This window comes from Panthera onca, chromosome A2, assembly GCF_046562875.1.
Source record: "Panthera onca isolate mPanOnc1 chromosome A2, mPanOnc1 haplotype 2, whole genome shotgun sequence".
Lineage (NCBI taxonomy): Eukaryota > Metazoa > Chordata > Mammalia > Carnivora > Felidae > Panthera > Panthera onca.
Window position 1 is genome coordinate 3,255,762 of NC_138340.1, and position 25,090 is coordinate 3,280,851.

General features: G+C 62.2%; 1 protein-coding gene across 1 annotated transcript in view; it reads right to left on the reverse strand.

The window, feature by feature from the left end:
• Positions 1-191: 191 nt before the first annotated feature.
• The window catches only part of SH3GL1 (SH3 domain containing GRB2 like 1, endophilin A2), a 30,618-nt gene continuing 5,719 nt past the window's right edge, over positions 192-25,090 (reverse strand). Inside the window, exons 2-10 of the mRNA XM_060629885.3 lie at positions 5,334-5,402; positions 4,944-5,016; positions 3,873-4,016; positions 3,411-3,544; positions 3,159-3,317; positions 2,754-2,857; positions 2,147-2,271; positions 1,998-2,054; positions 192-1,559 (exon numbers count right to left, since the gene is read on the reverse strand). Of these exons, the coding sequence (XP_060485868.1) occupies positions 1,363-1,559; positions 1,998-2,054; positions 2,147-2,271; positions 2,754-2,857; positions 3,159-3,317; positions 3,411-3,544; positions 3,873-4,016; positions 4,944-5,016; positions 5,334-5,402 (1,062 nt within the window). The 3' untranslated portion in view covers positions 192-1,362. The remainder of the gene's footprint in view (positions 1,560-1,997; positions 2,055-2,146; positions 2,272-2,753; positions 2,858-3,158; positions 3,318-3,410; positions 3,545-3,872; positions 4,017-4,943; positions 5,017-5,333; positions 5,403-25,090) is intronic.

Sequence of the window (25,090 nt, forward strand, 5' to 3'; positions counted from 1 at the left end):
GCTGTCCGGGCAGCGGTGCAGGAGGGGTTGCTCGGAGCGCCCACGTTGCGGGCTTCCTGGGGCTGCAGGGACATCTGGAGGACGTGATGCCTGTGCTGGTGGCTGGGCAAATGACTTTTCCCCCGGCTCCCCTGGAGACTCACAGAGAGCCGGGGAGGAAGACCCGCCCTGCACCACACCAAGCAAGAGGCTGTAGAAAGAGACATTTAATACTTAAAAAAAAAAAAAAAAATCAGGATTACATTTCGATCTGCCGATCGTGGCCCAGGTTCCACTGCTCATGTCTGCCGGGAGGTCTGTGCTTCCCCCGTGTAATGGCAATGAGGGGGCCTCAGAGCCAGGTGTCCCTGGGGCCTTTGCAAGGTCATCAGAGGAGGGGAATGTGATCCAGTCCCGAGGTCCCCTAGTTGCGCCAATTTTTGGGTTAGACAAGAGAGGAAGTAGCTGCGGGGCTCGGCTCTGTTGGTCAGGGCGGCTGCCTGCCTTGGTCTGTCTGTCGGAAGATGGCTGGGGCCGCTGTCAGCAGTGGGGACAGTGGCTGGCTTGGGATTGGGGAGGCGCCTGTGACCCTCCTCAGGGTGGTCCCAGGGGTCTGGGACCACCTGCAGGACAGAGGCCACAAGACTCCTGTGGTCCCGTCTGTGGTGCACACGTGTGCCGTGGGCACGGCTGGTGGTGGCGGTTTGTGCCAGAGGATCGTCCGGTGTGCTTATCTGGGGCGGGGCACCCTACACTTGGGAGGCGAGGAGGGGGTGCGGGGCAGGGTGGAGGGCACTGGAGGAGGGAGACGACGGCACCTCAGAGGCTGCTCAGAGAGGGCCGGCCTTAGGGGAACCCTGAGGACCCCAGGCTCATCTCTCCCCAGGGAGGTGGCATCCACGGGTGTGCCAGGGCCTGGGGAGCCCTGGAGTTGGGGCTGGGAAGGAGTGTTGTGGGTGAATTGAAAAGCAGGGTGGTGAGTGTCGGCCAGGGGTCCTGCTCAGAACCCCCATCTCCTCCTGTTCAGGGCAGGTCTCCTGGGGGGGGGGGGGGGGGGGGGAGGGTGTGTGTGTGCACGCGCGTGTGAGAGTGAGGGGGCCCACCTGGAGTTACCCGCTCCTGGAGGCGTGGGAGGAAGTTAGTGTTTCTAAGAGCACCTTAGTGTTCGCCCCCTCGGGGCGGGGGGTCGGGGAGCGAAAATACTGCCCGGCCCCCAGACTGCCGCCTGGAGCGGGGACCGCGGGGTGGGGGGGGCCCTCGTGGAAGCGGGCCCCTCCCCGACATCCAGCCCTGCTGCCCCAGTGAGGCCTGCCTTCTCCCACGGGGAGCGCCCGCGGGCGCCGCCCCGGCTGCAGAGGGCCGACGTGGACGGGGCCGACGCTGTCACTGAGGCAGGGGCACCAGCACCTCCACGTAGCTGAGGGGAAAGAAGCCCGACTGGCCGTGGAGCATGCCCTCGTACCAGTTCTCGTCGATCTGGTTGGTCAGCGTGATGACGTCACCCTCGTGGAAGCCCAGCTCCCCGGCGTTCTCAGGCTCGAAGTCGTACAGAGCCTTGCAGCTCGGCTGGTCCAGCGGGGCTGGGGGTGGGGGCTTGGCTCAGACCGCTGGCTCCTCCCCCCCCCCCCCCCCGGGGGCTCCTGTCCCCCGAAGGGCAGCTGCTCCTTCCTCCTGCCCTCCCAGCTTTGTCAGCAAGAACCAGGGATGAGGGATGGGAATGGGCTCCACGAGCGGTCACCAAAACGCTCCTGGGAAGAGCTAGGGCTGCGCGGGGGCATCGGGGTGACAGAATGACCGTGCCACTCAGAGGGCCCGGAGCCTGCTGGACGCTCACGCCGATGGGGGGGCGTGCCGCCTGGCCCTGGCGCCGAGCTCCCCCCCCTGCCCGCGACGGGCCGAGAGGACTGGCAGCAGGGGTGTCCACTCCTACCGGAGGAGGGGAGGAGGGAGGCCCTCCTGAAACAGACTAGCAGGCCGGGAGCATGTAAGGGCGGGGCCGCGCCTGCAGGGACACTCACGCATGCTCCTGCTGGGGGTCCGGATGGGCTTCTCAGAAGATCGGAAGGAAGACGAAGCTGCTCACACACAAAGCACAGAGGGGTTTAAAGACCCTGGGCGGGGCCTGGCTCTGCGGTTTGGGGGGGGCGGCCCCCTCCCCGCTCCTTACCTGTGATCTTGGGGGCCGTGGCACAGGGGAAGCCCCCGTTGGACTGCTCGGGCTCCCCAAGGTCGAAGGGCTCCCGGGGCTTGGGCTTGTACTCCCGCTTGGGGCGAGAGGAGGCTTCCCGCATCCTGTGTGCAGGGAGGAGAGCGGGGAGTGGCCGGCAGCCGAACCCCGTGTTATCCACGATGAAGGGACGCCTCCGCCTCCCGCCTTTTGTGCTGCTGCCCCCCGGGGCCAGGCCTGGGCGCAGAGGCCCGATGGGTCTAACCGCAAGGCTCTCAGCACCCCCCCACCGGGCTCGGGCCCTTCTCAGAGCCTGCCGGCTGGCCAGGTCCTACCAGACCTGAAGTCCCTTAGCATGCCCACCCTGCCTGGGAACGTGGCTGCGCGAGGCTCCCCTTCTCAGGCACTGGACTAGGACTCTCGGGAGACAGGAGCCCTGCCCCCCCCCCCCCCCCAGTCCGAGGCCACTCCAGCCCTCCCCTCTGACAAGCGAGACAAGCCCGACAGGTCTTTCTCCTGGAACCTCCACCCTGAGTGCACCCTCATAGAAGCCGGTGGCATGTCCCGGGTGCCCTGAAAGACCGGCCCAAAGCAGGACGGGGCTCACCTTCGCTTGAGCTTGTCGGCCAGCTCGTCCAGGATCTGCACGGCCTGCCGGTGGTAGTCCAGCTGGGCATCCACCAGCGCAGAGAGCTGGCTCACCTGCTCGATCTGCAAGCGACCGGCTGCTGAAGGGGAGGCTCTCCCTGTGACCCCTCCCCCCAAGGCCGCCTCTTCAGGGAGCCTCTCCAGAACGCTCCTGGCGCAGGGGGCCGGCCCTCTCCCCATCTGCCTGACCCTACCGCTGCCCGCGGAGGTGCCCAGAAAGCTTTAGGGGGCTTTGAGGGGAGGGTGGCTGCCCCCTTAGGTCCCGGAGGCTCCACCGGGGCGCCGAACCCGCTGCGGGCGGGGCACACGTGACTCCGCCCACCGGCCCCGCCTTCCGGGCTCCCCCAGTGGGGCCCAGACGCACATCCGTCTCCAGGAGGTTGTGCATGCTGGTCTCCGCCACCTCCTTGGACTCTTCAAACTTCTCCAGGGCCTGGCGCAGCTCCTCATCGGGGATCCTGCCCTGCCGCTTCTTCTTGTAGTCGAAGTCCAGGCGGCGGCCCTCCAGCTTCTTCAGGTGGTGCTGGGGTGGGGGGTTGTGTGTGTGAACTGGGGAGCCACACTGGGCAGGGCGCGGGGGGCTGGGGGGGGGGGGGGGGAGGGACGCGGGCAGCACCTGGATCTCCTTCAGGTCTTTGTCGCACAGATTCTGCAAGGGGTCGATGAAATTCTGCTTGACTTCTATGTCCAGGGAATCTTTCACCTCTGCCAGGCGCTTCATGGACTCCCCTGCATCCAGCAGGGCGTCGCCTGAGGCAGAACCCAGAATGGGCAAGAAACTGTCACAGGAGGCCGCAGCCTAGGGGCCCAAGACACCCCAACTTCTAAACTGTCCTCCCGCCCCGGGGCCCCGATGCCAGAATTCAGGACCCCATGAGGGACCCTATGGTCTGATCCTGAGCCCCAGCAGCCAGGAGCTGGCGAGGACGGGTGTCAAACGACCCCCCACCGCAAGGACCGGCTGCGGCTGGAGGGCAGGCCTGCCAGCGGCTGTGGCCCTACAGCCAACACTCCGATCCTCGCTCGTCCCCACAGAAAACTCCGCAGCGGCAGGGAAGTGGCCTCCCGCGGCCCTCACCGAAGTTGGACTCGCCGCCCAGCTCCTTGCCATGGCGGATCATGCACTCGCCCAGCAGGCCCTCTGACTGCGGGTAGCCAGGGTTCTTCACCTGCCCGCGGATCTTGGACACCGTGTTGAGCATCGTCAGCTTGGCCCGTGAGGCTGGAACAGAACAGGCTGGGTCGGCACGCGGCCAGTCTCGCTCACGAAGCCCGGAGGCCTGCACTTGACCGGCCACCGGCTGCTCCTCTCTGGGTTCCTCCTCTCCCCAGCACCCTTCTTTCTAAAGCACTGCCCTGGCCCAAGGGACCTCGGTTCCTATGCCTGCTGACAGCCAGGCTCTGCGAAGAAGCTCCCGCACAGACCTCCCCTTCTCTGCTCACCTCAGCCACAAAGGAGCCCTGGCGGGAGGCAGGAGGTGACCGGCTCCCCTGGGCCCCCCGGGCCTCCTCGTCCTGCGGCCCAGCTGTCATCAAGAAGCTGCCTTCCCTGGCCCGGGAGGAGCACCTCAGAGAAGGCGTGGGGGGCGGGCGCAGGTGTGCACAGGTGCCCCAGACACAGCCCTCCGCTGGGGTGGGGGGAGGGGAGCCACGCACTTCCCTCCGCCTGCTCCAGGCCGTCCGCGGCACAGGCCTCGAGTGGACGTGACTGGTGTCGCCGCGCGTCCCACACCCATCACCTCCTGCTATGGGAACCGGCCCTTGGATTTCCCTCAGGGAAAGGTCCCGGTCTCCCTCTCGGACTAGGGGACCCCACCTCATGCTCCAAGGGTGGGCAGGTGGCTGGGGCCTGGCGCATGGGTGGGCGACCGATTCCAACTGGTCTAGTGAGTTGGTCATGTGGGAAAGACGCTCTTTTCTGCTGGGACTGTCAGCCGTAAGGGTGATTTAAGGCTAGGACTGCCATGCAGAACGAGAGCCGCCGGATGAAGTGGAAAAAGTGCAGGACTGAGGACATCCCTTGGACCCTTGGGATCCAGCCACACACACAACCTGCCCACCCTGGGCATTTCAGTTCTCTGAGCTCGTACGTTCCTCCTGCGAGCTCCAGTAAGGGGAAAATTCCAGACTAGCTGGCTGGTACCCCTACCTGGGTTGGGCTGCAGGTACTCAATGGTTCTGGCCAGCACTTCTGTCACAGCCTTGCTGGTAACGTCCACCTTCTGTGAAGGGAGGCAGCGTGTGGGGGTTTTATAACCATCATGCACCGGAGGCCAAACCCGGAGCCCCTGGACAGCCCTCGCCCCGCTCCCTCGCCCCGCTCCCTCGCCCCACCTGCCTCAGAGCCCACACAAGGGCCGCCCGCCGCTCGGAGGGCTGCTGGCCTCCCTGCCTACTTGTGGTTCGCTACGCGGGTCCCCCGTGGCTGGGGGATCTGTCCATCCAGGAGCCCCACCCGCAGCCCAGATGTGGCGCTGTGGCCACGGGCACTTGGCAAACGGTGCTGAGCACCAGGCCGGGCGCACCACCTCCCCTGTACCTTCTCCATCTCCTTGAAGTCCTCATCGAGCTTGGTCCCTTCGGCGCCTCCGACCTTCTCACTGACCAGCTGGGGGACAGAAGGAGGGAAAACAGTGTGAGCCTCAGAGGAGGGAGAGGCCCAAGGATGCTTTCCAGCCACGTCCACCACCAGTGGGAGCAGACCGAGGGGTCAGCACATCCACGATGGCTCCCCAGGATGCCGAACATGGCAGCTGGTGGGAAGATGGGTGGCCGAGCAAGGCCCCGACTCCAAACCCACACCTTCAAACCCAGGGCTTTGCGGGGGGGGTGGGGTGGGGTGGGCACCTTTTGCTGGAAGGCAGAAGCCTTCCCTGGCCATGCCTACTCGAGTGCCCCCCACCCCCAGAGACCTGCCTGGGGCCAGCCAATAGCTGAGTGACGTTCCCTCATGGGGCTGAAGTGCTCACATGCAGCCAGTGATGCCACGGTTCAGCTCTAGGCATGGGGAAGAGGTTCACCAAAGCCTCTTTGCTCAGGGAATCACACACCTCCCTCTTCCCACTTTCCCTGCATTTCTGGGAAGGAATCTCGGGAACCCTGGGCCTGACACTTCCACGATATGGATTCTCCCTGGGCGCCTCTGGGAAACCAACAGATCTGCAGTGAGGAGGAGGTTCTGTGGTTGAACGGATGTGGGAACTGCCTAGTCTCTTTGTGGCCTCTGCCCCCCAAGCAGCGTCAACAGGAGACGGGGCTGAGTGCCCCAGTGGGTCAGGGGCTTTCTACTAGGCTGAGCCTGGGAGTCCAGGAAGGGCCTGGGGTGCAGGTGAGGCCACCGCGGGGGGTGCGGGGGGCAGGAAGGAAGCGGGCTGGTGCAGGGGCCGCCCTACGACTGCTGCCACCTGGAGCGGCTTGGGCCTTACGCCATCCTCCCAGGGACCTCGTAGGAGGGGCAGGGGCCACCCTCCTGCTTCTGCTAGCCACTCGGTGAGGAAAGACCCTGGTGTCTCCCTGGGCGTTGACGGGGTGTTCCATTTTATTTCATGGGACGGTTTCAGTTCTTTCGACGATGATAAAACAGGACATGCTCAAATTCAGTGGTTGCCAGAGAGGGAAATGAGTTCTCTGCCTGACGTGAGACCAGACTCTTCTGGTGAACTGGGTGGAAGCTGGAGCAACAGTGCTCAAAACCACACCTTCCGGGCCCGGGTGCAGGACGACAGGGACACGGGGCCAACAGGGACAGGTCTCGGGGCAGGAGCCACAGCCTTCCCCCCAGGGGAGCGGCACGGGACGACCCTGCAGTCTTCCAGGGGCGCGGGGTGGGGGTGCCTCCCTTGGGAGCCCCCAGCTCCTCAGCACCATGCGTAGGGATGGGTTTTCCGGGCCATCCTTGCACCTGGGCACACGGGAGGCCATGCTGGAGGCACCCGGGCCCTCCTAGCCTCCCTTCACCCTGCCCGGGAGCTCGGGGCTCAAGTCCCTCAGGTAGCAGGTGACTGTCCCCTACATCCTTTCCCTCCAGGGCTCGTGGTCTTGGAACCAGCTCAAACGGATGAAAGCATGACAAGAGGCCCAAAGGCAAAAGGGAAAACCAAAGGAGCCACACGGCAACGCAGCATCAGAATCCGCACCTCTGCGTGTGGGCTCGCCGGGCCGCGGGCCGCGTCCCGTGGACAGGCCCCGAGGGTTCCACAGGGAAAGCCGGAAGCCATGTCGGTAACGAGGAGGCACCCTTGGGTGTAAGGAATGGGGTTTTCTAGGAAGCACAGGCCTCCTGTCACTGAGCAGCCAGCCCCGGAAGCTCAGGGGCTGGGATGCTGTCTGGGTGGAGGGGGCTGGAGGGCCCCAAAGGGCCCGTCTGTGGGGAAGGCTGCAACCCCGACATTTCAGTGCCGCTCAGGAAAAGCGGACCCGACGAGAGCAGCAGACGCCATCACAGAGACAACACCTCCGCCTGTAAAGTCTGCGCCCCAGACGAAGAGGAGCTCACCTTCCGTGCTCCCTCGCTCGGTGCTCACTACAGCCTGTCCTCCTCCCACGCCTGGTGGGTCCGCTCTTCCCCTCCACGTCTGAGACACAGCCGGGGACTCCCACGGGCTCACGGTGTGGAGGGACCGTCCCCCCACTGGCTGAGCCCCGCCTGGCTGCGGACCCGCTCCTGCAGCGCGATGGCCGCGCTGGTGCGTGGAAACCACAGCCTCCTGGGCCCCACCGATCACCGGCAGCGCTTCCGTGACGGCTGCCGCCGTGAAACCCGTGCTGGCACCTCCCGGGGGCCAGCACGAAGCCCAGCCCGGGCCAGAGCATCTCCAGAGCTCTGCCTCAGTTCAGACACAAGCCTGTGCCCCACGTGGCCCCCACGAGCCGAGACTCGGTGGGACCTGGCAGCGGCCTCCGGAGGCGAATCTCCGTGTCCACCCGCGCTCCTCGCCCACCTGGCCTGGCTCTGCCCGCACGGTGGGCCTCAGGCTAGCACTCGGGGACCGTGTCCACGGAGGGCCTAGGGTGGGGTGGGGTCTCTCCTGGGGGAGGCTGGGCGGCTGTGTTAATAAAGACCATGGCTGGGCCACCAGGCACCCGCTGTGTGAGTACCGTGCTCCGGGGCACCTCTGAGCGGTGAGGTTCCGGTGTCCGTCTGCTTTAATGGCTTTACCAAGATTCCGTGGGCCTATCCCACGAGCTGCCGGCCGTGAGTTACCCTTAGAGGAGTTTTAGTGCCAGCGCCTTGCCAGGCTTCTGAACACCTCCAGCAGGAAGGAAGTTCCCTCTCTTCTAGTGGTACCTGTTCTGGAAATTGCACGAATGGACGCTCACCACGTGTCTGGCCTGATACTACTCCCGTACTGCTTCTGACCCTCGGGAAGAGCACGCTCTGCCCCCGGCCCAGGTGGCAGGCACTCCAGGGCGGGACAGGGATCCGTGGCTCCATGCCCGAGTTCAGACTGCAGAGGCGCTTGCTGCCGGTGATGGAGGAAGAGACCCCGCTCCCTGTACGCCCCCCTGCTCGCCCGACCCCCCGCACTGCTCTCCGGGCACTCCCTGGGCCCAGATCCCACCTGGCCTTTCAATGATCGCATATGCAAGGCTGTGTCCACAAGCGGCTGCATCGGGCAGACGGCGGCCTGTCGCAGGATCTTGTGTTTATCATCAGTGGACCTCACGGCGCCACCTGTGAACTGGGCACCTGGGAGGGGAGCGAGCTGGGGACGGAGCCGAATCCTCAGCCCAGAGCACCCACGTGACTCCCGTGGGTGGGTGTTGGCCTGTGGGCTTCAATACCAAAGACCAGTTGGGCAAGGGGCTGTGCTTTCAAAGACTGGCCTTATTGTTCCAGAGTCTTGGCCGTCTTTGGGGAGTGAGGGATCGGGACACTCGGGAGAGAAAGCGCGCGTATGCAGAATGATCCCCAGAGGGAACAGAGATGCCGTGTGCCATGAGCAGTGGTCAAGCGGAACACAGAAAGGCCAGGGCAGGGTCTTTCATGGGGGGTGGGGGAGAAGCACGGGGACAACTGTCCACACCGGCAGGCACATCTGTGTGCGGCCACTTGGTGGCAGCTGGGGAAGTGGCACGAATCCTGCTGAGTGGGAGGAAGCCAACGGCAGCCTCGTAACCGAATCATCTCTGCAAGGAAACCTGATCGATACACATGACACGGAAAATGAAGGGGCCGATCTGCAGGCTCAATGACCTGGGCAGGTGATCTGCTTTGATGATCTAAGGGCTTAAGGGGGAAAAAAAAAGGAAGAGGAGGCTGGCACAGAGGAGCGGGGAGAAGGGGGGACGAGCGGGGCTGCTCGGGGCCACACGGTCTCAGATGGGGGCTAACGTTTTCCTACTCGTGTCCTACACTGTGTCCAGCCACCTTGTGCTGTGGTGGCCTACTTGTGACGCTCAAGGACCACCTCCCAGGCTAACACTGGAAGTCACCTGACCTCTCCTGGCGCATGCTTCCCCTCCTGCCTCTGCCTAGCTGACTTGGTCTTGCCCATCTGTGGGCGTTAGGGTGACATTCCCCACACCATCCTCAGACGTGAGGGCGAGCTCAGGGCCAGGCGTGGAGGGGAGAAGCTGCCGGTAGGCACTGCTGGAGAGCCCGAGCGACTGGCCTGGAATAGGTGATGGAAACAAGGGGCCAAGGGGAGCCCGGAGGGCCCAGGCCCAGTCACTCTAGCCCGGCCACTAGGGCTGTGGCCCTCGACTTGCCATCCTGAGGATCCGGGCCAGTGACCAGGCCTCCTGGCTCTCAGGTGTGAGCACCTGCTGCCCCAGTCAGCGACGGCTGTCAGGAGGGGGTGGCAGGCCAGCACTAGCTGACCGCCGTGGTGTGATGAACTGTGTCTGCAGCAGGAAGAGGTATGGACCGGGCACGGGAGTCCGTCCTGGCCTTGAGGAGCGCCCCTCCGGCACGGGAGAGGAGACCGTCAGACGTAAGAGCAACGGAGAGAAGAACGTGGTAAGAGTCACAGAGGAGGTGTAAATACACCCAAAGGGCAGCAAGTAGTGGCCGCAAAGCCAGTGCTGTCTGAGCCGGACCTGAAAGGCCGGGTCCCAAATGGCAGGGCCAGGCCGGGTGGGCAGAGAGACACATGGGCGAGACACAGGTTCGGGCCACGAGGGCTGCCGTTCCTGGACTACTCAGTGCCGGGCCCCGTATCTACTCGATGAGGACGCAGGGACCAGAGGGCCCATTTAACAGATGAGGAAACGAGGGTGACAGGCCGTGGAGCTGTATGTGGAGATGGGAGCTGTGCTCAGACCCATGGGACCTGCCGGTCCGCCTACGCGGTGCCCTGTACTGGACGACCGGTGAGCGACGGAAGGAGGGCGAGGCCCGGGGCCTACACAGGGCCTCCCAGGGCTATGAGGAGGGGTCAGAATGCGGTGTGCACCAGGCCTGGACGTGGGAGGCCCCAAGAGGCCACAGGCAGAGCTGAGAAATTCCTGAGCCAGGGTGACTTCATGGGGAGGGACCCGAGGACAGACACACTCTCTCCAAACCCCTTCCCACTTGGCCCGCCCTCCCTGCCGCCTCCTGACATCTGGAACGCTCTGAGCAAACGCAGCAGAGCGGCCCCTCTCGGGTCTTCCGTCTCATGACTCAGAACCACGGCACGCGCAGGGCGCGGGGCTGAGCTTGTCTGCTGCCCTGCCCAACGAGAAACTGCGGGGCTCCTCCAAGCTCTCCTTCCTCCTCCCACCCCCCTGCGCCCCCACCTAGGGGCGCCGGCAGAGACACAGCTGGTGTCCTCTCTGCCTAACGGGACTCTCTCTTTCTGAAAAGGCGAGGCGAGCCGAGTGTGCTTCTGCGGAGGCGACGTGTGTGGTGCCCGGCTGCCCCAGAGCCGCCTTCTCTCGATGTGTCCGTTCCCACCCGGAAACCTTCCGTGGCCCCCGGCGTGCCCAGGATACTCGGGACGGTTTCCAGAGGCCGGGCCCTCGGGGCCTCGTGAGTTCTCCGAAGAACTGAAGAACCGCTCGCTGACTGGGGCGGAGCTCCCACTGGCTCTGAGAGCAAAGGTCACAAGACGCAGGGCTGGGCCACCGCCCCGGGGGTGAGGGAGAGGTGCCACTGAAGTAGGGGCCACAGAAACATCATCTGTGCCCAAATGAACCTTCCCGCCCCTCGTGGGTGGAGCAGGAGGATGTGAAGACGTGTCAGCGACAGACTGGAGGTCTTGGCACCGAGCGACACGTTATCCGTCGCAGGCGCTTCGTAAATATTTGTGCGCTAAGTCGCCACCCCCTCTGGTAAACCCCACGGAGGGAAGGGCTCCGACAAGTCAGAACTTCCTTAGGCGTACCGGGAATTCTGCAATTTCCCCGTACCCTTCGGGCTCAGGACGCACACTTCCTCTCCTCCTAGAGATCAAAACTCAGTGTTTCCTCAACTGCAGCTTTTGGTGAAACGGAGCAGTGGAAGCGATCAACCAGGAAAAGTCTCCCGACGTTACGTTCCACACAGAGGCTCCAAACTGGGCATGGTGGCCACCAGATCAGGCCCTGGCGAGCAGACACACTTCCGCACGCAGTATGGCAGGGCCTCACGGGAGCCTAGTATTGGTGCCAGAAGACAGTGGCCTCTGAAAGCCGGGGCGTTCCCTCAGCAGAAGGGGCAGTAGCGGCTGAGACGCTGGCTCAGAAGCAGAAGCCGGAGGCCCCCCAGACTGCAGGGACATGCCAGCTGCCGGTCTCCCGGCCAGACGGGACTGGCTGTCGTCTAGGGAAAGAGCCAGGAAAGCTGTGCAGAGGAGCCTGGCATGGGGGCCCCGGTCAGACCTGGCCTCTTGCCATCTGGACCCCCGTGGTTTTCTGCCACCTGCAGGACCGGCGTTTAGGTCACATCTCAGGCGGGCTCAAGCCTCCCACCTCCCCGTACCGCTTGGCTCCTCGAGACGAAGAGCAGGGCCCCCGGGCTGGCCCGGGAAGATCGACACTTTGCTGTCTGGAAGGCGGTGAGCCGAATGCCGCGTGAAGTCCCAGCTGCCGCTTCCCTGCCTGGCACATGCTGTTCAAATGACAGGGGAAGGCCCTGGAGTCACCTGTCTGGCTTAATCCAGAAGTCTGAGCTAGCCATGGCCACTGCACTGGGAGCAAAGCAGGAAGCGAGCATCGGGAAGAACTGACTGGAGAAGGAAGTGGCGAGGCAGACGGGGAGAATCACTCAGGGACTGTCAAGGCGGAGGGAGTGACGAGTCAGGTGACGAAGCTCTGGGTGTCGCTGTCCCCGAGACACAAGAGGGATGTCGCTGAGGCCTGGTCTTCAAGCCCTGACCTCTGCTTCTGCAGGCAACACAGTCCGAGCACCAGCCGGGAGAGGCTCCCACAAGGCAGACGCCCAGGAAGCTGCCCCTTCGGCTCCAGCTAAAAGGATTTTTCTTCACTGACTGCGAAGTCCCGGCCCACCCTCCCCCACATGGTCACACGAATTTCCTAATGAGGTTCACGACACCTAGGAGTCTGTCACGAGGTCCCTTCATGCCCCCTCCACGTGCCTGAACCAGGCCTGCCCCCTCCCTGGTTCGGACTCTCCTCACCCCTCCCTGGGGCCCGGGGAGCCTCCACACTGGCCTCCCTCCCCGGGCCTTGCTCCTGCCTCCTGTCCAGGACTCTCCATGAGCCAAGTCAGGGCCTGCCACCCTCTCCAGGCACCTGCCCGGGCTTTGCCTGCACCCCCAGGACTGCTTCCGTGCCCCCAGTCCATCACTTCAGCCTAACTGCTGGGGGGAGCCAGAGGCCCCAGCTTCAGTGTGATGTCCTGTTAGAGGCCCCCAGGCCCCCCCCTCAGAGCACTCTCCCTAACTCTGGATACCACGTCGGTCCCTAGCTGACAGCACACTCCCAGGGTGCAGGGACCATGTGTCTTGCTTTCTGCCCCAAGCCAGCAGGTTGCATGGGCTTGATGGATACCATCGGACTGGCTGGCCCCTCTTCCCACCTACAAAGGGTCGCTCTTGGACAGGACAGGGTCAGTGTGGTGTGTTGGCCGTGCCCCGGCTGCTTCCCTTCAGGGCCGCCCCGCCCCGCCCCCCCCCCCCCCCCCCCCGCCTCCCAAGGAGGGGCTAACGAAACACAGGCGCAGTGGCACGGACCCTCCCGGAGGCCAAGTGAGGGGCCGAGAGGAGGCAGAATGGGCACAGGCAGCTGCAAGTCGTCTCCTGTTGCTTCAGGGTCCCAGCCACCAAACGTACAGAGCTGGCCTCAGCCCTGCTTCAAGGAAGTGCCTGTCCCTCCCCCAAGGTGACTCAGCAGTCCTAGGAGATGGAGTAACCAGAAACTCGCCCTGCCAGGCCTGGGCTCCACGTGCATGGTGTGGGGACAGGGCAGGCTGAGTGTCGGCCTGCGGAGGGCCCAGGCTGGCCAACACTGGCCACAGACAGGGATTTCCCCTCCCAGTCCGTCTGGCCAGGAGCCACAGGACTGAGCACCCTCCCCACGCACCGTGGTGGAGCAGTGACCTCTAGTCCTAGTCTTGGCTCCTCTGGGGACCCTCCCGGTTTCCTTGTCAATGAAATGGAGTGTTGGCCCAGGTTCAACTGTAAAGATCGACAATCCTCGGATTTCCATTAAGATGCCAGAGCTTCCCCACAAGGAAGCAGAGGCCACTTAACAAAACTGGCCCTCCTTTTCATCCACAGTTAACCAGGTCGCTGATCGATTACACAGAATCTGGGGGAGGAAGTGGCCCTGCTGGGTGCTGGGGAAAGCCGGCTTCCAGCTGAAACACTCATGGCTTGGAGAGGAAGGCAGGACAGCAGGAGCTGAGAGTCACACAGCACAGATGATGACGTTCCGTGGTCCTTCTGTCATCCTTGAGACCCCAAAAGGAACGGAAAGAGCCACCTGAGACCTCCAGCAACCACCGGGCCCAGCTGCAGCCTCTGAGCAACTACCTTCACCTCATAAACAGGACAACTAAGGCCCAGGAGGCGAGGTGCCTTGCTCAGGGCCAGGCAGTGTGGTGCACGCTGTGAGTGAGACCAAGCCGGGCGGAAGGGGTGACTGAGCCCCGAAAGTGTTAAATCACCCGTCTCCGGAGGCTGCCCCTGCACTTCTCTGGCTTGTTTCCTCGTTTTCTTTTCCCTCCCTCCCTTTCTTTCTTTTTAAGTTTATTTATTTATTTTAAGAGAGAGAACACAAGTCGGGGAGGGGCAGAGCAAGTGGGAGAGAATCCCAAGCAGGCTCCATACCACCAGGGCAGAGCTCCACGCGGGGTTCGAGCCCACGAACAGTGAGACCATGACCTGAGCCAAAGTTGGATCCTCAACCACCTGAGCAACCCAGGCGCCCATTTCCTTATTTTCAGAGGCTGGGTGTCAGGGCTCTGGGTGCAAGGGAGCTGATTAATAACGAGCACTGGTCTGCTGGGGACTGAGGTCAGCCCTTGGGGTGGGCTGCAAACCCCAGCCCTCCCACCAGCAAGTGTGGGGCCGATCTTAGGCCCCTGCAAGCGGGTGGTCGGGAGGACCCTACCTGCTCCTGGATGTCAGGCCAAGGACCCAAGTTACCTATGCTGGCCCAGAGGCAGGAGACCTGAATTCAAGGGCCGGCTCTGTCCTGAGCCTTCTGGAACTTGACACAATACCCATGGCTCAGGGCTGACACGAGGCCAAAGCTCCCAAACACCAAAGAGCCCTGGACAAATACCAGGGGTGCACCAGACTGGAGCTCTCCGGGGGGGGGGTCCACCAGTCTCCCTCATGCAGAACCCTTCCCGTGGCACGGTGTTGCTACCCTGGGAAGAACTGGATAGGACTCCCTCGCCCCCACCTGCTGACTGTGGCTCTGCCCAGAACACACCCTGGGAAAGGGAGAAGCAAAGCCACAGGCCCGGCAGAGGGACCAGCAGACTGGGGTGGGGGCTCAGGCTGTGAGCTCCCTCTGCCTCCTCCCAAGACAGGTGGAAGGAACCAGGCCCGCCGACGGGGGGACTCTGAGCTGGGCCTGATCCCAGCCGGCATCCCTGACCGTCCAGACAGTTTTTACCAACTACCAAGATGCCAGCAATTGTCTGACGCTCGTCTCCTTGGAAAAGGCCACACGTGGAATTCGTGACAGGGCTAAAATGTCTGGATATGTATCAGCCTTGTGCGTTTTATCGCCTCATCTTGGCGATGAGGCGGGAGGGCTGTGGGTCACACAACTGGGAAAGTCAGTTTCAGACGAAAACTTATAAAAAAGAAACACCCAGCCCACAGGCAAATGTAATAAATCCCCCGAGTCCTGCCTGGCCGGGCGGCGCCAGCCCCGCGTCGCTCAGCGGGTGCCGTGCGGTGGCCGCCAGCTGCCGGTCCACAGTCAGGGTGGCGAAGCAGGATTCTGCTCTGCGTGTGCAGAGACAACAGGGTGTTCCACGAACTCCTCTTTTATCGATGGCAGAGCTGACGTAAGACTAACTCTTCAGGAAGAGACAGGAGATGAAGTTTGGAAATCCTGCTTGGAAGGCACAGACGCAAGGTCAGTATCAAACACCGGGAGCACAGCTTACCACACACGGGGCTAGGCGCCCGGGCACGAGTCTCAATGAGGGGCCGTGAGTACCCCAACCACGACGAGCTAAGGTGACCGATGAATCGATCTAAAGCCCAGCGCCCCTGCCTCCTGGAACACAGAGGCCGTCGCTCCTGTCTCTAAGACCCCTTCCATTTTTAAAAGCCTGATGAGAAGCCACCTCTTCCAGGAAGCCCTCCTGGTTCTCTATCACCTGCCTCCTTATCTAGGCAGGAGCGATGTGGCCCCTGGCCACCTGTCCCCTGGCACTACTGGCCCTTCTTTTCTCAAGCCCCCACCCCCTTCAGACATCACCTTGGACCAGGTTCACTCGGGCTGCGTCTTCTGTTCGGTGACGGCACCGCCTCATTCCCATCTCTTTATGGTCCTCCGCCCGCCGGACTGTGAACTTGAAGTGAGCAACCCCATCGCTGCTGTGCCCACGCTTGAACCAGGAAGGACCTGACACGACCTCACACACCGCTCCGCGGTGGCAGCGGACTCAGGAGCTAGCGGACGGCAGCACCTGTCCGTATCCCCAACTTCCCCTTGGTGTCTGCTTGTGGGAAATTCAGGCCAGGCTGGCACTCTGGCTGGAGGCCGCCATCCCAGCTCCCTGCTCTCCACCCCAGGTCTGCCCACAGCTGGCTCCCTCACCAGAGAGCAAAGGTTCGGGAAAATTTGCACAGAAAAAAATCTGAGCAAGCCAGGCCCCGGGCTGGTTCGCATCCAGAGGACCCCACTCCCGGAATGGCAATGGTTTCTTATCGACAGGAACCCGCGTGAGAGCCACAAGTCTGTGGTTTGGGAGCACAGGACACAGGAAAGGAAGGCTGGCAGGCAAAGAGCCTCTAAAGACCAAACAGAAACACGCCAGGCTGGAGCTGTGTGGGACCGGGCCCACACACGCTCGGGGCGCCGGGGGCCGCTGTGAGGGCAGAGCTCCGACGCGCAGCTCCCTGACACGGCTCCAGGCGGAGGCTCTGAGTGCGTGCTGAGGAATGTACCCTCACCCGGCTCGACTGCTCGCCTGTCATATCAGGGCGGTGACAACAGGCTTGGCTAACAGGTGACTCACGGCCACGGTGGCCCACGGTCCCCAAGACCGGTTTCTTCCAGCGTGGCTACAAAAGCACCTGGGCAGGTGCTGATCCCAGGACAGCACGTGGGAAGCAGGGAGAGGTGAAGCCATCAGCAGCTCTCGGCCCGGGAGACCAACCCCTGCTGTGTGTTTATGGCCGTGACCCTGCCCGACCACTCCTCTCCCTACACACCCCCCCCCCATTTGTCCAGGGGCACTCGCCCTTCTCAACTGCAAAGTCAGTCTCGAGAACTCAGAGCCGGGAGGAGTCTCGGGATCTCGGCGCAGTCACCGCAGCACAGACCAGCAGGGCCGAGGAGAAGGGAGCGGCCGGGGTTAGGCCGGCAGTTCCGGCGGTCACCGGGGCAAACTGCTCCTGGGCCCCCAGCTGCCACCCACCCTTCTAGTGAACGGAGCAGGCAGACCTGTCCTTTCTCAGGATGCGCGGTCAGGCCTCGCACATGTACACGTGCGCACGCACACACACTCGCTGTCACCGTTCGTGCCCCGGCAGTGGGCGAGCACCCGGGGACCGTGCTGCGGGCCACAGACGGAGACGAGCCGTTCTCAGGGGCCCCCTTCTCCTCCCTCAGGGCTCATCGTCACTCCAGCAATGCCACCTGGGACAGCCTCACCCCCCTCCCCACCCCCAAACACCAACTTCCAGTGGGCAGTGTGCCTCCCGTGAGGAGCTGGGAGGGTGGCGGGGGGCCTGGCTCCCATTAGGTACCGGGACAACCAATATCCATTGAGACAACAGATACCGTTAGCACGCACAGCCCGCCCTCCGGGAGCTCCTGGGAGGGCACTCTCGGCCCCACGACTCTATGCAAGAGGCAGCCCCTTCTGAGCCTCAGTTTCCTCACCTGTCCCACAGGAGGTGGGGGCGACGTGCTGTGGGACTCAGTGTGAACGTGCTTTAAAAACCACAGACCACCCGACGCACGCACGCCTGCTGCTGGCTGCGGGGCACAAGACCCAAGGAAAGGCGGCCAGGAAGGCTGCCCCACGACTCCGACAAGGCCCAGAAACAGGATCTGCCGTGGGGCCCACGTGACAGGGGGAGTAACGAGTCCGCGTTCCTGGGGTGAAAGGCCTTCTGGGGAGCCCTCCTAGGAGGGACCCATGGCTTCCCACACACCCAGGCAGGGATAAAAACCACGTCCACAGCAGGCCGACCTGACGGCTCTTCCTCTGCCACAGAAGCCCCACCCGAGGGGACAGTGACGGAACCTCGACTCCAAGAAATCTCACAGCACCAACCACACAGCTGATGGGCTGTACCCAATCCCGAAGCTCCACCTGTGGGGCAGGGTGGGCGGGGTACCGAGCTGGAAGGAATGGGTGGGAAACCCCCAGTGGAGAGGGGCCCCTGGCACGCAACTGCTCCACCAGTCTCCAGTCCGCCCTCTTCTTCCCACTCTCACCCAGCCAACCGAGCCCGCCTGCCGGCCGGCCCTCACCACCCCCAAGTGGATTTCTACCCTCCATCCGGGCTAATGGGATTCCTGCCCCCAGCGCCCCCACCCGAGATCCCCGTCCTCCCCATTCTCCCGGATGGCGCTGCTGTGCGCATCCAGGCCGCACTTCCACGCAGGGAACGGAGTTTCACCCCCACGACGTGGGGTCAGGGTCGTGCTGCATTGGCCAAGGCGGCAGTGCAATTCTGACTCAAGGTACTCTTCAATGAGGCTGTTTTTATTTTTTGCAGGAGAAAAGCAAGCCTGTCCTCCCAGTCTGGTGGTCTTTCCCCCCGGCCTTCCTTCTCTGTCGTCACCCATGTGATACACGTCTGGCGTTGCCGCTTCTTAAGCTCGGAGCCGTAAGAGTGCTCAAATCCCTCTCCGCCTCGTGACGCGGGTCTAGCAGCCAGGGCCATGTCCCAGCACCCGGGGCTGCCTCCGCTTCCCCGGAAGGACCGACTCCACAGACTGTGTCTGGGCTCCCGGATGAGGGGTAAGAACCCAACAGGGCAGGCCAGTGGCCCTGAGGCTCCAACGCTGGGGCCTCACTCTAGCTGCGTGTGTCCTCTTTTCCTTTCTCCTTCCCACGTCCAGACGCAAAGCCAGCGCCCAGGGTCATCACCTTGGGAATCGTCCCTGGTCCCTCCCTTCAGTCTCCTGTCATAGGACCCTGGGTTACTGTATCAGCCCTATTTCAATCACTCAGTCACCCTGCAGACTCCTACCCTGAGCTGATCTGCTCTGTCCGGATGGGGATGGACAACTGGGGTCAAAGTCAGAAACCCGGATTCCTCCTTTTGAGAAACTTGCCCAATTCGTTCAACACATAATCATTAGATGTGCCAGATGTGGTAGAGGGGGAAAATGAATAATATAGCCACACCAAAGAAATGATAATAGAAGGGATCTATGCCAAGGGATAGGGAGAGCCCGCTTCCTCCTCGTGGGGAGAGAACCAGGCAGGGTTCACGAAGGAGATGGCCCTGAAGTGGACTTTGAAGGATGGGTTGGGTGCAGAAAGGAGAAAGGGACATGGAGTGAGTAAAGGCAGAGACAAGGGGACACGGGGACCTGAACCAGTGCCGAGGGCAGAGGAGCTGAGGGCTGGCACGGAAACAGATGCCCAGGACGGGGTTCTGAAGCGCCCCTTCTCAAGATGTGAGGGGTCGTTAAGCAAAGGGTGTCTGGTGTGAGCTTCCGGGCTTCACAATGGGAAGAAAGGTGCCACTGGACTCGAGAGCTGCCAGCCTCCTTCTACACACCTGGCAGGAGCCCCGGGAGATGGAGACCCTACTGAGATGCTTCCTGTGCCGCGGCACCCTGAGGCTGACACGGTGGTTTTTGCGTAAAGCCTGAGCACAGAGCCAGTTTTCAAATGCACATTAAACAACGGTGACGGGGGATTGTCTACGAATTCACCAGCTCTTAAGTCGCCAAGGTGGGGGATCCAGGAACCAGGGAGTGACTCCTGCAGAGCTTCCGATTTGCTGCAAAGAGCACTTCAGTGGAAGCGGCTCTTGGAGGAACTGTTCTTAGCACAGTGACCCCCTAAGTGGACTTGGCCAAGTGCACCAGACCTATTTTCTGGTGGAGTCTGGCCATCAGGTTGGAGGCGAGAGCTAACGGAGGAGAAAACACACACGTGCGTGTGTGCACACACCCACCCCTTAAAGACTGAGCCGAAAACCCGTCTCTGGACAAGGCTTTAAGGCGGGGGACCTGTCTGCATTCCCTCTGGCTGCCACAACAAATTACTGTAACCTCAGTGACAAAACAACACAAGTTTCCTAAACAATACGACACGTTAAACGACCCGACGCTGACACAACACAAAAATCTTAAAGAGGTCAGAAATCCGACGTGGACCTCACCAGGCTTGAGACCAAGGTGCCGGCAGCTCTGGGGGTTTCCACGCCTCTCCTGGCTTCTAGAGGCAGCTTGCGTTCCCTGGCTGTGGCCTGTCCTGTCCCCAAAGGCTGTGGAGCCGACGTGCCATGCTCCATTCTCCCTGGTCCTCTGTTCTGCAGTCACATTTCCCTCTCACCCCAGAGGGGACAGGAGCCTGCGTTTAAGGAGCCCTGATCAGCAGACGGGGCCCACCCGGTTAACTGCGAGTGGCCTCTGTATCTCCAGCTCCATGCTGCGGATCCCACCAGCAAGGGCTCTTGGCCAAGGCAGCACGCACGCAGGCTCTGTGGGGTGGGGACACCCTTGGGTTCACCGTGAGTCACTCCGCCTGCCACGGGAACTGCAGGCGGTTCTCGCCACTCATTCATAGCAGTTCTGTTCTAGAAAGTCCCTGCAAACACTGAACTGCTGAACGTGAAGCCGCTGCTCCTGGGAGAGATACTGGGGTTAGGTTTCTGTGAGCCTCTAGTCACAGCCGATCAATACATCAGCTTGCATCACGTGCGTTTCTGTTTAAAGACACCATAGTTCATACACGCTATTGACGCATCAACGTTGAACTCAGCCAACAGCGCGGTGACCCCGTCCCGAAGGAAGCTCACGGCGCACACAGGTTTCCACTAAACACACTGCCACAGGACGCTGGTTAACAGCCGGAGCCGAAACCAGAAGGCACAGCTGGGAATCGGCACATCGGGAGACTCTGCCGCTCTGATGACTGCCAAGTGCCCACGTACAGACAGATACTAGCGGGCAGGTGAGCTCTGACTGGATGCACCAGCCCGAGTGGCCCCGTGTGGCAAGACCGGATGCCAGGCGCTTTCTGCGAACTCAGCCTCGCTGTGGAGAACAGGACTGAGGACACAGCTGTTGAGGAGGTGACAGGCCGAGGACCAGATTAATTCTGTGAGGAGGACACAGGGCAGATGCAGGGCTCTGGGCTGCCTCCCCGGGTTTACCCACGGTTCGCCCTCCCCCTGGACGACCCCCAGCTTAGCCGGTGCCTCGGAGCCTCCGTGCCCCCCGCTGAGCTCCCTGGGCAGCACACTTGAAACATCGCCTGAAACATCACCGTTGTGAGTGTTCAGACTCGTGACTCCCGCCAGCTTTGGGCTCAGGACTCTGGGTCATGCAAACTGAGTACGGGTTTTGTTTCGTTTTCCAGGCTGGTACTGCCGAAAACCTATATGGCTTCATTAAACGAGGTATAAGTCCGGAAAAACTGAGGCACGTGCCGGAGGGGACACCTGCAAGATAGCTCACCGCCACACGGTCCGGAAGAACAAAAGCGCGCAAAGCCCTAAGTGCCCACTGGCAGGGGCCGGATAAGTGCACCGTGGCACCGTCATACCGAGGAAAGCCAGCCGGCCGAGCAGTGAACCTAGAGTTACATGCGTCTGGGGACACACGCGAAGGGGACGCACCCACAGTGCTGAGCGACACGAGCACCTCACGCCACTTGGAGGAGGGGTGAACTCGCAAAAACGATCCTGCGCACTTTTGGCGTTACTTCTGTGCAATAAAGGTGCAAATGAGGGCGGGGGCTTTGACTGCGACTGTATTCGTGCTGCACGGAGCTCCTGTGGGCACTTGGCTCTTGCGGTCCTTCCTCATCTCTATCTCTATGCTTGGAACACGTCACGATCCGGCAGCGATAGCAGGGACACAACGTAAGACACGCGTTGCGCCTAACTTCACACGTAAGCATGTAACTTGACGTTAGCTAGATAATGGCTACTGACGGAACACGACGTGACGTATCGTGACGCAGAGCACGTTCACGTGACCACGTCAACAGAACACAACGATGCGATCAGCGAAAAGTAATCAATACTGATCACAACAGCAACAACTCAGCGAGGCGCCGGAGAAGGGGCGTCCCTCCGCAACACCCCAGCGGCGGCTGGCTCCGGGCCCGGTGAGCGTGAGCCGTGAGCCACCGAGGGGAAGCTCCCAGAGGTCAGCCCCGCGGGCTCTGCTGGAAAGCCGCGCCGACTCCTGGACTCCAGGGGCACGGTGGAGGCAACCGGGCGAAAGGACCGTCTCCGCGCCCTCCCGAGTCCCAGACACCCCTCCGGTCCGCAGCTTCCACTTAAGACTCCCACGCCTGCTCATCCCCTGGTGGTGGAGAGGTCCCACCGAGCAGCAGGGGCTGCCAGTGCCTCCCGGCCGCCCTGAGCCGAAGCCGTGCTCTGGGACAAAGCCGGGGCCTGCTGTGGGAGGCAGGGAGAGAACACCCGGGTGCCCTGGAGGCGCTGGAGCCAGAGACGCCCGGCTGGGAGCCTGGGACGACCGCCTCACACTTCTCCGCTGCGACGATGTTCCATGCCACAGCTGGAGGAGACAGACACCTGGATCTTCACGTCCAGGACCTCGCAGCCCGCCTCTGTGGGGGGCCTCACTTGCACGCGTTTGGGGGCCCTGACCCAGAGGCCAGCTTGGCAGTCAGTGGGGAGCCCCAGCAAGTCCCAAACCCCTCGAAGATGGGCAAAAGGCCGCCCTGCGCAGGGGAGCGAGAAGAGACTAACCACAGCAAGGGCTCCTGAGCTCCCGGGAGGGAAAGGTGAACCCTAGGCCGGGCAGGTGAGGTTAAGCGATGGAGAAATCCACCCCCAGCCCCTCAGCGGCCCTCTTCTGAACCACGAAGACTGGCCTTGAAGGGCCAGCGCTGCGCGGCTGCCTCCACAAAGCCCGGGCTCTGATGGGGTGAGGCCTTCGGGCTGACGGATGCCTGCCCGTTTGCCTTCAGGCAGCCATGGGGCCTCAAGCGGGGAAGGCGAGCGGGCGGAGGGGACCAGGAGGAGCTTTGGGTCCTTGGGGGTAAGAAGGAGCAGGAAGTTACCAGTTTCCTTCCCAAGGGGCTTCCTAAGAATGTGGGTCGTTGCTCAATCCCGGGGCTAAGGCCCAAAATGACAGAAAGTTCATCATCTGTTGCACTTTCGAAAAAGCAGGGCTGGGGGCGCCTGGGTGGCGCAGTCGGTGAAGCGTCCGACTTCAGCCAGGTCACGATCTCGCGGTCCGTGGGTTCGAGTCCCGCGTCGGGCTCTGGGCTGATGGCTCGGAGCCTGGAGCCTGCTTCCGATTCTGTGTCTCCCTCTCTCTCTGCCCCTCCCCCGTTCATGTTCTGTCTCTCTCTGTCCCAAAAATAAATAAAAAACGTTGGAAAAAAAAAAAAAAAAAAAAAGAAAAAGCAGGGCTGGGTGGAGGGCACTGGCAAGGATGTGAATTATGGGCCGAGGTGATGCTGGGGAACTCCTGGGGAGTAGCGACTGAATCGTGCACATTCTGTCGTGCCAATCTAAAGCCAAGGGGACAGTCTCTGAGCTCTGAATTATTTTTAAACCAGTTGGACCTGTTCCTGATGGAGGCTTGTCAGCCACTCTGCTCGCCTGGAGGTCCGCCCGGACCTGAGCAGGAGCCGCCCCCAGGGACCCAGCAGCAGCCACGTCCCTGTCACCGTCCTGCCCCACTCCCACTCTCAGAAGCCCACCATTTCCGACAACTTGGCCAGCAAGCCATGGCCCAGGCAAGCCCTGCTCCCTCAGGAGCTCGGGTCTGATGAGAAGAAAAGCACACTCTGGTGTGAGGATGTGTTTGGCGGGTGGCACGTGGGTGGAGACCAGCGGGCCGGACGCTCAGAGCACGGACAAGTCTTCCCAGCGGGTGGCCGCAGGAGATGGCAAGCACAAAGACACAAACAGGAAGTGGACAGGGAGACCGGGCTGGGGTGGGGAAGGTAAGGCACAAGGCAGTACAAGGTAGCCGGCTGGGCGGACACACCGGTCGGACTGCAGTGTGCCACCCACAAAGGGAAGGGGTGGGACTTAAAACCGGGACCAGGCAGGGCTCCAGGAGGCCCTGAATGCCAGGCCAGCTGGGGATGTTCACATTTCCCGCCTGTCCCAGGCTCTGCTTCCTCTAGGCGTGCTGACACCAAAGCTCCGGCATCTGCACCCACAACCCAGGACGCAACCATTTGCTCACTAGTGTGCGCAAACATCCGTCTGTCCGCCCATCCGATACAACACTGAGTGTCCGGGACAGGCCAGGGGCTGGGCTCAACTGGGCACACGGCAACGGCAGAACTACACGGGGCGCTACCCGCAAAGACTTAGGATCCAGTGACAAAGACGTCAATCCCAGCCCTTGACTGGGAAGGCGACTACGCAGGAGTCTGAGAAACAGGAACAGGGGCTCTGACTGCCGGGGGGCTGGGGAGATGCTGTGGGAAGGTTGAAGGGACACATGGGAGGGGAACTAAGGCTCACCAGGCCAAGGGCAGGGAGGGCTGCCGGGTGTGGGAGAACAACCCACAGCCTCTGTGACCCTCGGTGGACACGTCACATCGTCTGGCTGGACAGCACTCCCTACGACTGTGAGCCCTGTGGGGACAGTGGCCACGGGGCTGGCGGTCTCAGACACGGGGTGTGTGAGGCCACTGGAGGTGCTCGATCCCCAGGTGTGGAACTCTGAGCAGCTGGGCAGCGACCCGATGCTGAGTCAGGTCCTTCGGAGGAAATCACACATCTATTTTCCTGCTGTGGTTGGGAGTCTCCGCGTGACCCCACTCTCAGGGCCCAGTCAGCAGGTTTTTTCTAGGAGCTGAGCGGAAAAGGAAGGTGGAGCTGTCCTCTGGGATCCTGCGTTCTGGAACCCTGGTTACTGCCTAACAGGAAACGAGCGGAAATGTACCCAAACTGCAGTGCTCCTGAGAAGTGAGAAGTGGCCACCCAATCCAGCCTGCGAAAGCTTGGGACAGGGGTAGGGCAGGGACCAGGCGAGGGAGGAAGGGAGGGGGGAGGGAGAGGAGAGAGCAAGGAGAGAAGACAGAAGCCAGCTGCTGCCAGCCTGACACACTTCTCCACCCAGCTTGCCAGGGGCAGCCTTGAAAGAGCACCAGAAGAAGCTGCCCCTCGCACTTCGCCAGCCAGGAAACGCCATTAGGGTTGGAGTTCGAGGGTAAAGACGCCTCAGCCGGCCTGCACAGCTCCCAACCCCCGGGGCAGACAAGGTCTGTGGCTCGAAAACTTCAGCATCACACTTTGCCTACAGCTTACAAATTTTACAAATTTCACCTTCGAAATAAGAAACAGAAGACTACTTTCCTCCCGCCAACCCCCTGGCTCCCACTTGCCACAGAGCCAGAACGTGCAACACGCTTGCTTCCGAAATCCCATGAAAGAAGTGGGCCACGGGGCCAAACTAAAAACTAAGTTTTGGGGTGCCTGGTGGGGGGGCCCAGGGGGTTAAGCGTCTGACTCTTGATTTCGGCTCAGGTCGTGATCTCACGGTTCACGGGATCGAGCCCAGCACCAGGCTCTGGGCTGACAGCTCAGAGCCTGCTTGGGA